This window comes from Akebia trifoliata, chromosome 9, assembly GCF_017979445.1.
Source record: "Akebia trifoliata isolate Shusen 1 chromosome 9, ASM1797944v1, whole genome shotgun sequence".
NCBI lineage: Eukaryota > Viridiplantae > Streptophyta > Magnoliopsida > Ranunculales > Lardizabalaceae > Akebia > Akebia trifoliata.
Window position 1 is genome coordinate 3,218,647 of NC_141383.1, and position 13,924 is coordinate 3,232,570.

A 13,924-nucleotide genomic window follows, 5' to 3' on the forward strand; every position below is an offset into this window, starting at 1 on the left:
CGATATCTAAACTATATAAAAAAAAAATTAAGTTTTTAATTTTTTTTTTTTTCTGCACACCTATTACCAACAGTAGAATAGAACTAGTTGATAGGTTTCATACCCTGTAAAGAATCCATGAATAATTATTATTTAGCTTCAAAATCGAGCTAACTACACATGGAGCAAAAAAATTTTGTAAGATGTTTCATTCATCAAAAGGTAGTTCAAATAGAAATGATGGATACGACAATTCTTTTAACATGGCACATGGGATGAAAAAGTTAAAAATGAAACAAAAAAGCAGTAAACAAGGCAAAATATCGGTGCATGATAATATAATGGGTTGAGCACAAAAGAGAGTGAGAAAGATATTTACAAACTTAACAAAAAAAGAGTATAATGTTTCTTCAATAAAAATATCATTTCTGTCTCATTAGAAAGTTAAGAGTATAAAAATTTTGATGATTAAAATAGAATTCAAGCTAAATAGTGGCTCGGTGGATAGAACAGTTTAAACATTTTATATATATATCAAACTATTAATGCATGGAGCAACTAATTAAGATCTGTCATTAACCAATATGAACTTCAAATAGAATTGGAGCTAAACAATCTTGGTGGACAACACATTAAGATAATTGTAACACAAGTCATCTAGGGTGCAACTCAGGTTGTGAACTGATCAAGTAATCTGACATCAAAGCACATGGAATCACCAAAGAGAGAGAGAAAGCAACATAATCACGAGGACTCCTTAAGAGAGCAGATATTGCATTGGTGGTCAAATAAGTGAGATGCATTTTCAAAAATAGAGTGAAGAGATAGAGAAGAATGACATGATTAAAGCATTTTCATAAATATATCACATAGGGTCCCGTTCAGCAACAAACATTTTGGCAAACATTTTGGCAAAACATTTTTCAAAACATGGGTTAGAGGTTTTGGAATGGACTGATTTTTGGTGAGGATGATCTCTACGGTGAGGAGATCATCCTCACCAAAAATCAGCCCATTCCAAAACTTCTAGCCCCAGTTTACAAGTTGAAAAATCGTGGACCGTCCATTTTTTGTAAACCATTTTTGATGGGGTTAGAAGTTTTGGAATGGGCTGATTTTGGTGATGATGATCTCCTCACCGTAGAGATCATCCTTACCAAAAATCAGCCCATTCCAAAACCTCTAACCCATGTTTTGAAAAATGTTTTGCCAAAATGTTTGCCAAAATGTTTGTTGCTGAACATTTCCCTATCACATATTTGCATCACCGATGCAGTACAAATGAGGAACCTACATATTAAAGCACCATATCAGTAATTGTTGGAAACAGATATCAAAAACTGCAAACTCATTAAGAAAATTTATTACAGACCATATTGCCATCTTTATCAGTTATTTGCATCCACTCATCAACAGGAACAAAACCCCATTGTGCAACACTAATTTTTCTAGTAACAAACATTCAGAAACATGTGGATACTACCAAACAATGATATAATCTGTATGAAATGATATTAAACAAAATCGGCAACAATGATCAACGATAAGAGAATAATGCAGATAGAGACAGAACAGGCATAAGAGAATGATTGTTTTCTAAATGTGTTTTATGTGCATATATTATTAAATTGGATAGGGGTTTACAACTTTGCTTTCCCCAATAGTCTTGCTCTCAGCTCCTCTATAACAACATTAATGAACTCTTTAGTACTCAAATATTGGTCCCTGGTAACCCTGCATAAAAAAAAGGAAAATATTATCAAAATCATAGTTGATAAAGTAAAAGAAAAAAATCATAGTTAAAGAAGTGTGACCATAGTTAAAGATTAAATCATAGTTACCTTGCCCCATGAACCAACACATCTTTTAAAGAAAGGGGGCAAATAGCCTACTTTTGAGTTCCAGAGCTTTTAAGGGGAAGAAGTAGCCATGGATCCTGACTAGGGAGTGTGCATAGTGTATTTTCTAGGTGTAAACTTAGAAATCAATGTAGAAACAAGCACTTATTTCTGTTGGTTATTGTTGGTGGCTGAATTCAGTGTCTTAGTTATAAAAACCTTAAAAAATGCATAGGTGACTGATTCCATCATAATGGCAATTGTATAAGTGAAAAATTTATACTAAGTACAAAAATATATTAAGTGACAATAGAAAATGACAAGTTCTACCACTTACCCTCAACCTATGGCAGGGTCATCTGTTTTAGTTTTCCCTCTAAATCACCATAGATCTGCAACAAGGACTACAACTTTAAAAGTGGATCACATAGCATACTTATGATCATGTTCAATTTATGCAAGCTCACATATCACTTGACAAATGGTGTGTTTATGCACACAATATATGTGCACACACGCACGTACACATCAAATCACTTTGTTCAAGACTCTATCAGGTGTCAATGCATCCTAAAGATATATCTAATGATCAATACACACCCATGTCCTAAGTAACTTCGAGCTTAGGCTTGAGCATCTAAGTCAATAATACATTACTTGTTTACATTTGACTAAAACTTATCTTTCATTGATCATTGTTTTTGACAAATGGAACATTGGTTATGCTGAACCTTTTCATAAGAAAAATGTTAATATTATCCCATTAGCCGATTACCAACAAAAATTAAAACTGACTATGCTACATCAATGTCTACCTATTTGACCCGAACTAATAGAAACATAAACCATCTTACATAATAGGTCCTATGCTCTGGTTACATCGATAAGGTGAGCTTTCTTCTGCTTTAGTCCCTTCATCTTTCTAATCTATAAAACCACAAATGGGGATGTAAAATATAAATATGGTCATCTCAATATGTAAAAGAGACTAAATAAGCTCAAGAAGAGAAGGAATACCTGGGTATGAGCCAAAAGACGAATTACAGAACAGTACTTCAGTTTCTTCAGTTAGGACTAAATATCTTTCTTCCCTTCTTCAGTTTCATATTTCTTTGAATACTTGGTGAATGCCTTCTTCTTCAACTTACACCAGTCCTTGTAAAATCTCCTCTTCACTTCCTCATTAAGATGTTGAGCCCAAACAGTGTTCAAAGAACGAAGGCCACAAGGAGTTTTCACATAACCAACAACTCCAACGATGATCATAAGTGGTGTCTCTATTATAGTCACTGCCTCACGTGTTTCTTTCTTGTGAAGCTCTGTGTTAAAAGAAAGGAATTTGTAAGTACAACATAGTAAGTAGTACATGAACATAATTTAGAAAGATATATTATAAAATTCAAGAGCATCATCAGCGTCAGAATGAGTGGGTCTTGGATCAAGAATGACTATAAATGAGAAAAGGCTCACTAGATCCAGGTTTATCAACATCTCTCACAATGTGAGTCAACCTGTATCCCATAAATGCAGTCAATCTACAAGGTTTTGTTGGGTCATCCTTAGGAAAGGCCCTCACTGCATGAATCCCATTGAGCGAGGAGTTAGAAAGTAAAAAGTGGCAACCTTGTCATAAAACAATAAACAATAGATCTAGAATCTGTAGAAAATGTCCTTGTCACTGTTATACTATTCGTGAATACCCTGAATATTATCAATTAAAAGCATAGAAAGGGCCACAACCACAAAGATTTCCTTGTAAAATTTACAATATTTTCAAGCAACCATGTTGCGACTCCATGTGCCTCTTTCGTTCAGAATTTTACATAAGACAAAACTTCCCAGAAGTTAGGTGATATATGATAAAAATTATTCCATTAGAAAGTTCTCTGAGATCTTTACAATGATCCACATTATAAATATGTTTTTTCAAAAGTTATCTTCTTATTTTAAATATAAAATTGTTATGAATCTTTTCCAACATCACGCTTTGAAACTTGACTTCTAAAAATTATTTTACAACCAACAATGGTTCGTGCATGATGTTTTAGTTTGGAAAAATGTGAAAAATATGAATGGCTAAAGGGCCATTTTCTATGCCACTACAACATGAACGGAAATTACCCAAAAAGAAGTTATACGATTATGAGATATGATAAAAGAATGCGTGGAAATGGTTATTAAATCCTAGGAGACTGAAAAAAGAGAAATTAATTTGAAAACAAGCATAAAAAAATAAAAATAAAAATAAAATAAAAAACCAAATATTTTATAGAGAAAAGGATGTACCTCCATAATAAGCTGCAGCACAACCACTATAATAAGGTGTTATTGCACCAAAAAGACATGAATTGAACACCACTGTTAGTGCTGCCAATACACCAGGCACACCAGAAGCCAAGTGCATGGCAAGAAATGAAAAGTACAAGGCTCCAATATGAGCTGCCTGACGAGCAAATATATAGTGGATGAAGAAATAAACTGCGTGAAGAACAACAAATGCTGCTGGCCAGCTCAATGAGAAAGATTGGAGGCCCTTGGCCACACACACTATGTGAAAAAAGCCCAAATTTGACGATCTTAGCCCAACCATATAATGCATAACTAAAAGAAAGAGTAAAAGGGACAGTTTTATACGATGCCTTAAATCTTTTATTCAAAACGTACCTATGACACTAAGCCACATTTGAACAAGAACTAGACTCCATAGTGCAAATGAAATTGGAGTTAACATTTATAGAGAGAAAGCACATTTCCCCTATAACAGGGCAAACTGTATTTTAAGTCCTCCATATGAATTTCAAATAGAAAATGGGTATAGCCATGCAAATGAATTCAAATCACAGTTGGGGCTCATTAAAAAATAACATCAGCCATATTTCATGTTCCATCCTAATGGGCCCTAAATAAAGTTTGCTAGAAGCCAAAGAGGACCACATAACCAGAGAATTATAAGCTCAAAGATGAAAGACCTCTAGTTATGTTTTTAGAAATAAACTCCACTAGGGGAAAATAAATATTCACACCAATTGGAAGAAGAAATGGCATACATATAATGTTTGACCACATACATTTACCTCATCCACACAGAAATGTGATGGTTCCTTTGCCAGTTCAAGGACACTTTTAGTGCAATTGAAAGGTCGAACTTCAATGGCACGATGGAAGGCAAGAAGGCATGCAGTATGAAGAGGCACTGGCCATGGACTCGATTAGGAGTTGATAACCTTCGGGGATTGTAGTCTGCAGCCTCACACACTCCGCTAATGCAGAACATCAGCAATGAAAATCTAAAATCCGCTTTACGAATGTAAGAATACCGATCAAAAGGTATCATGTCAGACACCTTGTATCCATGTCAAGCACCAAGAAATGTGCTCATAGCAAAGAAATGAAGATGATAACTTTAGAAAAGAGTGTGTAATCAAGAATCCACAAACTATTGAGTGAAAGGCATAAGCAGGTCATAATATAATGCCCACCAAACACATAAGCAGTCCATAAAATACCCTCAATTAAAAACAATACATTTGGTATTTCAGAACCATGGCAATGATAAAACTAAGCAATTTTGGATGATGGGGTCTTGTTCAAGTATCCACTGAATGAAAGGAAGCTAACTGAAAACATAAAATAAAATAAAAGAATTAATCTCATTTAGACAGCAATATAAGGTTTCTATTTCACAAACATTTCGATAAGTAGTAGTACCTAATAAGGAACTCCATGAAGCTATCTATGGCTTGGCACCTCTATTATAGATACCCACATACTTCTCACAGTTGAAGGAATTTTATGAAAATTTAAGAAATTTTTAGCTATATGTTATTAGATCTTGTGAAGACACTATGAAAGACGTTACACAGTTATATGTCACCCCTTCATTAATGACAGTCCTTCATATATGGAAATGGAACGGATTGTACAACTATGCATACACACACACATGAACACATACTATGTTATTGCATATATGCTCCAGCATTAGATTTCCCCATCTATTACCCCTATTTTAAAATAAGAGTAAAAAAAGATAAACAAAATTGCAATGAAAAGAAAGCACACCTTGCCAGACATCATATCAAAGGAGACAATATGGGAGACAGTTTCTTGGGAGAATATAATAGGTGCATATTCATAGTGGATGGGTGAAGGATCCAACTTCTCAAGAATGTAATCTTGAACTGGGGATTGGTCCTCTGTCTTCATTTTCTTTATTGTCCATTTGTGCAGCTTCTCAAATTGCTCTCTCAGAATGCAGAGCTTTCAAAGCGTAAGCAACTCCACTAGTTAGTGGCCTTTCAAAACCTGTTCTTTCTATATACGCTGCAAAAGTTTTTTGTGGAAAAGAGAGAGTCAACATCATAATTCCTACAATACAATATTGAAACCAAAGACATGCCAACCTCGATCCTCATCTATGTAATTACGTGCAAAGGGTATTACCTAATGCTTCATGACTCTTATCAATTAATTTTATTGGGTCTTCATGATTCCTACCTAAAAGATCTGAAAAATGAATGAAACCAAAATTTGGGTTAAAAGATAGAATAACCTGATTAATTGTAGAAGGTTGAGATGAGAATGACCAAGGCATGGACAAGGTTTATGCTTACATTGAACTGATCTTGCAACATCCGGGCCCTCTCATCACACATGTTGGCAAGCATCTCTGTCATCTACAAAATTGTACTCTTGTTTATGAATCAAAATAACCATATGGACCCAATCACCCCAGACAAAAGAAACAGAAATAGTAGTTTTTTCCTCCACTTCCCGCTTCCTTTAGAAGAGCTTTGAGACTGTTGTTACTGCTTCTGCAACGGCTGCAGCTGAGTTTATGGTTGCTTCTGAACCTGCTTCCACTTTTAGATCAATCCACGAACTTTCACGAAAACTAGAGACTTTCTAGCTCACTATCATACCGATTAGGACACACCAACATATCTTCAACAAACAGATTGGGAAACTCACACAATGTTGTTCTTTGCAGTTTCCGAGCACTCTCATTTGCAAGACATTCTGATCAAAGAAAAAATAACCAAATAGACACTAAAAAAACTGAAATGTTTCACCAAATGTATGTGTTGAAAACACGAAAGTATCATAAAAAATTCTTAGATTTTAATGTTTCCCACGTTAAAGAAAATTAACATGATAGTACACAAAGCAAACCATCCAAAAACAAACATAAAAACAAAATACATAGAATAAACACACATTTACCTTTTCACATGTATGCACATCAGTTAAAAAAGATATGTTATCTTGAGATAAAATAATGAAGCAACGTCATGGCTGGTGGATCAGGTTTCTCGATAATGTTCTCGTCTTGAATCGGACATTGGTCCAAGTCTTCTATGTTTTCTGTTTCCCACCTATGATGCTTTTGAAATTTCTCTCTCTCAGATGACCTTACTTACAAAGCATAGGCAATTTTATCTTGGTGTGGTATATAGAGTCCTGATCTCTGCATACATTCCAAGAGTGCTTACTGTGAAAAAGCGATATGAAATGGTCAGCAAGGATGACAAGAGTACATAATAACAACATGATCAATCCAAAACCCTCAAATAATTGATAACAGTGCATCGACATGAGGGATTTTCTAATAATTTGTTTATCTTCTTTCTTGTATGGTGAGTTGAAATTAAACTCATGACCTCAAGGTTCCATTGAAGAGTTTCATCAAGTTGTGTTACAGGTGTAACACATTTAATAGGTAAGTAAATTTAAACCCTCAACTGTTAATGAAGTTGAAAAATTATAATTTTATATAGAAATCTCTTAAATACTACAATACTAGCAAATAACTACAAGAAGACAAATAAAATTTTTGAGCATATAATACTTTTTTATAGGTGCACATTTAAGCATGTATGCTATAGTTTCTCTAATCACCCATTTTATTTTAATCTTGGAACATAGTTGAATTTGACACCATTTAAGTAATTTATTTGGAAAGTCTCTTCCTATGTTTATGCGTGAATGCTCGATGATGGATTGAAACAATCACTTAAAAAAGATCAGAACATTTTAACAAACTCTTAAAAAAGATCTGACATCAGTCACACAGCATTTCAAAAGCATCTCTCCATCTTAGTCACCAAGTTTTAACTTCAAGGAGGCTCATTTCCTTCCCCATATTCCCACCAACTACGTACTAGGTACTCTAATTCTCAGGGTCAAAAATGACAATATGAAGTTTCTACCTCTTTTCTTTGTTCATCATCATGACTATCATGGTACAGCCTCAATGGCTAACTTGCCCAACACAAAACAATATCATATTGTTTCCTGATATTCCTATTTTTTTCATATATCAAAATCATTTTTCGATAACCTTATTCTCAATGATGTCAACACATTGTCCTTCACTCTTCCCCTATTTTGCATACCTTTTTAGCATTTTTATACCTTTTGAAGTTTTTCTCAATCTATTCATTTGTTAATTCTTTCTCACCTCCTCTAGTCCTTCACTTCACCCCTATTTTTGCCTCCCTTTTTAGCATTTTTACACCTTTTTGAAGTTTTTCTCAATCTATTCTGTTGTTAAACAATTTTCTCACCTCCTCTAGTCCTTCACTTTACCCTTCTTTTGGACTTGACAGCTTTTTGAACATCATCATTCCACCAAAAAGCTTCCCTATGTTAAGTGACTTCCCCCTTTGATTCACCAAAAATCTATTTCTTTTTTCCAATATATTTGGCTACTCTATCCTACATATCAGACAAAACAAAAAAATCAATAGGACTAGCACAACCCATATATAAATTTTCCACACCTAGAGACAAAATCATAAAAATGGATACCATAAATATAGAGATTGATGGATGACCAACAAATACAAAGGTATCTTGGCCTTCTACGCCATAGAGTTGAACAAATTCTTTACTCTCTTAAAAACAACACTTTTTTTTTGTACAAATCACCACGAAAGCAAGAAAGGTGAATATGTATTCTTTAAGCCCTGATAAGTAATAACACAAACAAGCATGTCCAAAAGGTTTAAAAATATGACTAACTTTCTTAAATATTTTCATATAACATAAATACACTAAATTTTAGATAGTTAATCATTTCCTTTTTTCGAGTAAAGCTGTATCAGGCACCCCATATTCGTATATATACCTATAAAAGTTTCCCAAGTTAGATAAATGGCAATGAAAAACTGACTATTTTAAAAGATGAGTACATTCATATCTGATATAAAAAAAGAAAAAAGTAGAAGACAATCAGTGTAGAATTTTCACGAGGCAAATCCATAGGAAGAATTACTTTGATTCCAATATTGGAGAATACTTATAAATAAATAGAAAAATGGAAATAGAGTTTGGTCTCCAAAAGCAAAAATGAGATGTTCCACTCTTTCAAACCCAACAAAAAATCAACCTGATTGGTGTGTTACAATGTTAGATTTCACTACCAAAAAAATGCTACAATCAGACAGATAACGTTAGCAGATGAAAATGCTCAAATCCAATGGTTCTAAACAACCAATAAGTCTAACTTTTGTGCATAGTTCCAATAAGGGGTGTTCCAAATATTAATATGGTAGTGAGTTTGAAAATATTTTGACACTCAAAAAACCTTGAAAACTCCTTCACAATCTCAAAAATTAGATCTATAATCCTCCATTGGAGCCATAAAGAGCAACAACAATCCAACACAAATTCAAATAATTAATAATAATAATATAAAAAAAAAAAGAAATGGGTTTAACAAATCACAATTACATGAAGAAATCCAAATAAGAAATCGATGGAACTCTAGGGTTTGAAATTTGTGTCGTCTTTACGGATTGAATCCATGGGTGTTGAAGGATCGGATATAAATCGATGGGTTTTAGAGTACCAATTGCAAAAAATGAAAGATCGAAACGAGAGAGAGAGAGAGAGAGAGAGCTTACCAGATGCTGCAATCCAGCTTGTAGAAGTAATCGTGAGCACCAACAGCAGAGAGAAAACGAGAGTGAGTGATAGAGACGAAGGAACAAAGGGAAAAATGAGAGGGAAGAGGGAAAATGATTTTCGCGCCTCGTTCTTTCCTCGCTCAAATTTATTTTTCCCGCAAGATTTATACAGACGGATGGTTTTCTCCGCTGCCATTTGTAGATAAACGGACGGATCCTCTGTTAAATTTCTTTTTCCCTCAATTTTTTTACATACGGATAGGTTTCTCCGCTGCCATTTGTAAATAAATGGAATTTTTTTCAATATGAATAGGACTCTGTTGTGGCGGAACCATTTATCCGCTGCCATTTCTTTTTAAATGAAATTGGCTTTCATATATGAATGGGTCTCTATCGCGGCGGAACCAATCATCCGCTGCCATTTGTAAAAATTTCAATATAAATGGATCTCTATCGCGGCAGAACTAATTATCCGCTGCCAAAAACATGAAAATGCTGTAGTTATTGCTGCGGAAAATATAATCCGCTATTATATTAAGTTTTAAAAAAATGAAAAAACTCACTAAACAAAGTTTTGAATGAAAAAAAAAAAAATCAATTTTTTAGTGGCGGATATATGTTTCCGCTACTATATGTATGTGAATTGAATTTTTTTGTATGCGCGGCTCCTATAGAGGCGGATAAAATTATCCGCTGCAAAAAAGAACTTATATAGTGGCGGATAAAATTATCCGCTGCAACAAAGGTACATATAGCGTCGGATAAAATTATCCGCTGTTATAAACCGCCGCTGTAGATCAAAAATGTTGTAGTGTTTCCTTGATTTCTTTTTCTTTGCTTGATTTGTTTGAGAGAAGGTTGAGAGTTGTGAGTTGGGTGTTGAGAGTTGAGGGTTGAGGGTTGAAGGTTGAGAGTTGAGGGTTGAGAGTAGTAAGGTGAGTTGTCTTTTTTAGAGGATTTTTTTTGTCAAATTATCATTAGTTGTTGTAAGGGGAGAATGGGTGGGTTTTTATAGAAGTTGGGGAGTTATTTTAGGGGTAAAGTTGGGTGAAATGAAGAAAAATGATAGAATGGTTATGAGTTTAAGAAAGAAGTGGGTGTAATTTAGAGGAGATTGGAAGGTATTTAGGGAATGGGAGTTAAATGGGTGAGTTTTGACCCAAATGGTTTGGATCCTACCCAACCCATTTGGGTGGAGTGTTTGGTGAGGTGAGTTTAAGATGGTGATTGTGATTAAATGGTATTTGATTTAAGAGAATGGAGGATTTAAGGGGGTGGTTGATGATATTTTGGGAGGGTGAGGGAGATGATGACATGTGTTAAAGTGGGTGGAAATGAAGTGTTGAGATGAGTTGATGGGAAATGATGAGTGTTTGATTTGAGAGGATGAGTGTAGGTTTAGGTTGTAGAGATGGGTTTTGTAGGGAATGATGGGGGTAGATTAGGGGGAGGTGTAGGTTATAAGTGTTGTATTTGAGAGAATAGATAGGATAGGTTAGGGAGGGTGTAGGTTGTAAGTGTTTGATTTGAATGAATGGATATGATAGGTTAGGGGGTGTAGGTTGTAAGTATGGGTAGATGATATTTAAAGAAAAGTAATGTGATAGTTAAGGTGATGGGGGAGGTGAGATGGGGTGATGAGATGTGTCATATCTTGAGGATGTTGGGTGATTGGTTTTGATGTTGAGCTTGGGTAGAGAATTGGGCTTGGGTAATGTGTTGGGTTTGGATAATGTGTTGGGTAATGGGTAGAATAAGGATGGGTTTAGGTTGAATGGGTCGATTGAGTTGAAGAGTGTAGAAGGGTGGTAAGGGATTTGGTCCGTGGGCCACGTGAGAAGCCTTAGGCCGTTTATTAAAATTAAGATGACAAAATTTATTGGATTTTTGTAGGTTTAGGCTTCGGAGCCCATTCCGATTTTTTCAATTTTTGTGGCATTTTGTGTCGAGGGCCCGATCAAATTTGGGTGTCTACAGTGGGTATGGTGTGCAAGGTGGACTTTGAGAAGGCTTACGACCACGTCAATTGGCAATTTTTGGAATATATGCTGGGGAATATGGGCTTCGGCAGGAAATGGATCACATGGATTATGACTGTGTTACTTCCCCTTCTTACTTGGTTTTGGTGAATGGGTCACCTCATAATTTTTTTAAGAATACAAGAGGCTTCAGACAATGGGATCCCCTATCCCTTTTATTATTTATCATAGTAGCAGAAACATTTGAGAAAATGATGGAAATAGGGGTAGTGAATGGATATTTCTCGAGATTCTCAATAGATGCATGCATTGTTACTATTTCACATCTTCAATTCACAGATGATACTCTAGTGTTCTTGGATGATTCCATAGATCAGATAAGGAGATTAGGCGGATTGTTATGTTATTTCAAAGTGGTGTCAGGTATTCCAATTAACACGAGGAAAAGTAAGTTATTTCCAGTTGGATTGGCTAGATGCGCGTCTCTTCTACCAACCTCATTGGGTTAGTAGATGGGTAATCTTCTTTCGTCCTTCTTGGGGATGCCTCTAGGGGCCCCCTACAAGTGGGTGGCTTTCTGGGACCCGATAATAGAAAAAATCGAAAGGAAACTAGCAATGTGGCAAGACAAGTATTTATCCAAGGGAGGTAAATTGACTTTGATAAAAGTTGTACTTTCTAGTATACCAATATATTTTCTCTCTCTTCTTTCAATACCTCAAAGTGTAGAACTAAGGCTAGATAAGTTGTTCCGTAACTTTCTATGGCACAACAGAGATGGGAATAGAAAACATCATCTTGTAAATTGGAAACTAGTATGCTCAGCTAAGAAACATGGTGGGCTCGGTGTTAGGAAATTCAGGGAAATGAACTTGACCTTGAGGGGGAAGTGGTTGTGGAAGTTTAGGATTGATGGGAATAGATTATGGAGACAAGTTATAGAAAACAAATACGGATTGAGCCGGATAAAGTAGGAAAGCGGACCAATTAGACAACCATATGGGTGCAGGATGTGGAAAGGCATCATGAAGATCATTCTACTATTCAAAACGAGAATTAAATTCAAAGTGGGTCAAGGCAACCGAGTAAGGTTCTGAGAAGACACATGGTGCGGCAATCGGCCTCTAATGGAGGTATTTCCAACTTTGTACTCCATATCCTCGAAGAAAGGGTAGCCTATCGCATCCTTCAGTCGAGTTAGGGGAGAAGACTGGGCATGGGACCTTGGGTTATAAAGAAACATTAATGAGTTGGAACTTCAAGAAGTTGGTAGATTAGTCATTGGTGCCTCAAGCAGCGAACTACGTACGGGAAGCGAAGATGAGAGAATATGGACAGCTAGTAAGGACAGAAGATTTTCAATACGCTCATTCTACCAATCCTTGTGCAATAATATGGATTCGTTCCTATCGCATCCTCCCGTCGAGTTATGGGCGAAGACTGGGCATGAGACCTTGGGTTTCAAAGAAACATTAATGAGTTGAAACTTCAAGAAGTTGGTAGATTAGTCGTTGGTGCCTCAAATATCGAACTACGTACGGGAAGCGAAGATGAGAAAATATGGACAACTAGTAAGGACAGAAGATTTTCAGTACGCTCATTCTACCAATCCTTGTGCAATAATATGGATTCGTTTTTTTCCCATGTTTTTATTTGGAGTCTAAAAATGCCAAGCAAAGTCGTTTTTTTCATATGGATGACGATTTTAGGAAGGATTCAAATGGTGGATTTTTTGATGCGGCGTGGATGGTGCAGGGTGAGTTGATGTGTGCTATGTATGAAAAATGGAGAATCATCGGACCACCTTTTAATCCACTGCAAGTTCTCACATGACATTTGGGTTCACCTTTTCAAGTTATATGGGATTTCCCAACATGCTTGCCGAAATCAGTTAAGGATGTTTTCATTCGTTGGTCGTCAATTGGTTACTTGTTTAGCTGCTCAACGAGGATCTTGTGGAGTATTATACCTTTCGCAATTTGTTGGAGGTGTGACTTGAAAGGAATACGCATATTTTCGAGGGAAAACAGAAAGATTGTTCAGATATGATTATGTCTATCTTGGGTCTTATCTTTTGTTGGTCCAAAGTATATAAGGAGTTTAGGGGCCTGTTTTTTGAGGATATTTTGTCCAGGTGGGATGGGATTTGTTGTTCTATGCGTGAATAGTTCTGTCTTGTAAGGCCTCACTAGGTTGGTCAACTTTATCGTCTTGGTTT

At 35.6% G+C, this 13,924-nt stretch overlaps 1 protein-coding gene across 8 annotated transcripts; it reads right to left on the reverse strand.

Annotated features, from left to right (window-relative positions):
• Positions 1 to 1,572: 1,572 nt before the first annotated feature.
• LOC147394093 (large ribosomal subunit protein uL3y-like) lies at positions 1,573 to 9,971 on the reverse strand. 8 transcript variants are annotated; one of them, XR_015181808.1, is made up of 10 exons: positions 9,725 to 9,971; positions 7,041 to 7,284; positions 6,431 to 6,836; positions 6,261 to 6,323; positions 5,880 to 6,140; positions 3,288 to 3,392; positions 2,835 to 3,136; positions 2,672 to 2,744; positions 2,155 to 2,209; positions 1,579 to 1,713 (listed from the first exon to the last, which is right to left on the reverse strand). XR_015181808.1 is itself a non-coding variant. In XM_086454792.1 (6 exons), exons 1-3 carry the CDS (start codon positions 4,414 to 4,416, stop codon positions 2,892 to 2,894), a joined length of 663 nt encoding a protein of 220 aa, XP_086310918.1. In that variant the 5' UTR covers positions 4,417 to 4,608; the 3' UTR covers positions 1,579 to 1,713; positions 2,155 to 2,209; positions 2,672 to 2,744; positions 2,835 to 2,891. The 8 variants fall into 8 exon arrangements, 2 of the variants coding, with proteins under 2 accessions (XP_086310919.1, XP_086310918.1); XR_015181810.1 differs by having other exon boundaries at positions 5,880 to 6,077; positions 7,041 to 7,308; XR_015181807.1 differs by having other exon boundaries at positions 7,041 to 7,308.
• Positions 9,972 to 13,924: the final 3,953 nt, after the last annotated feature.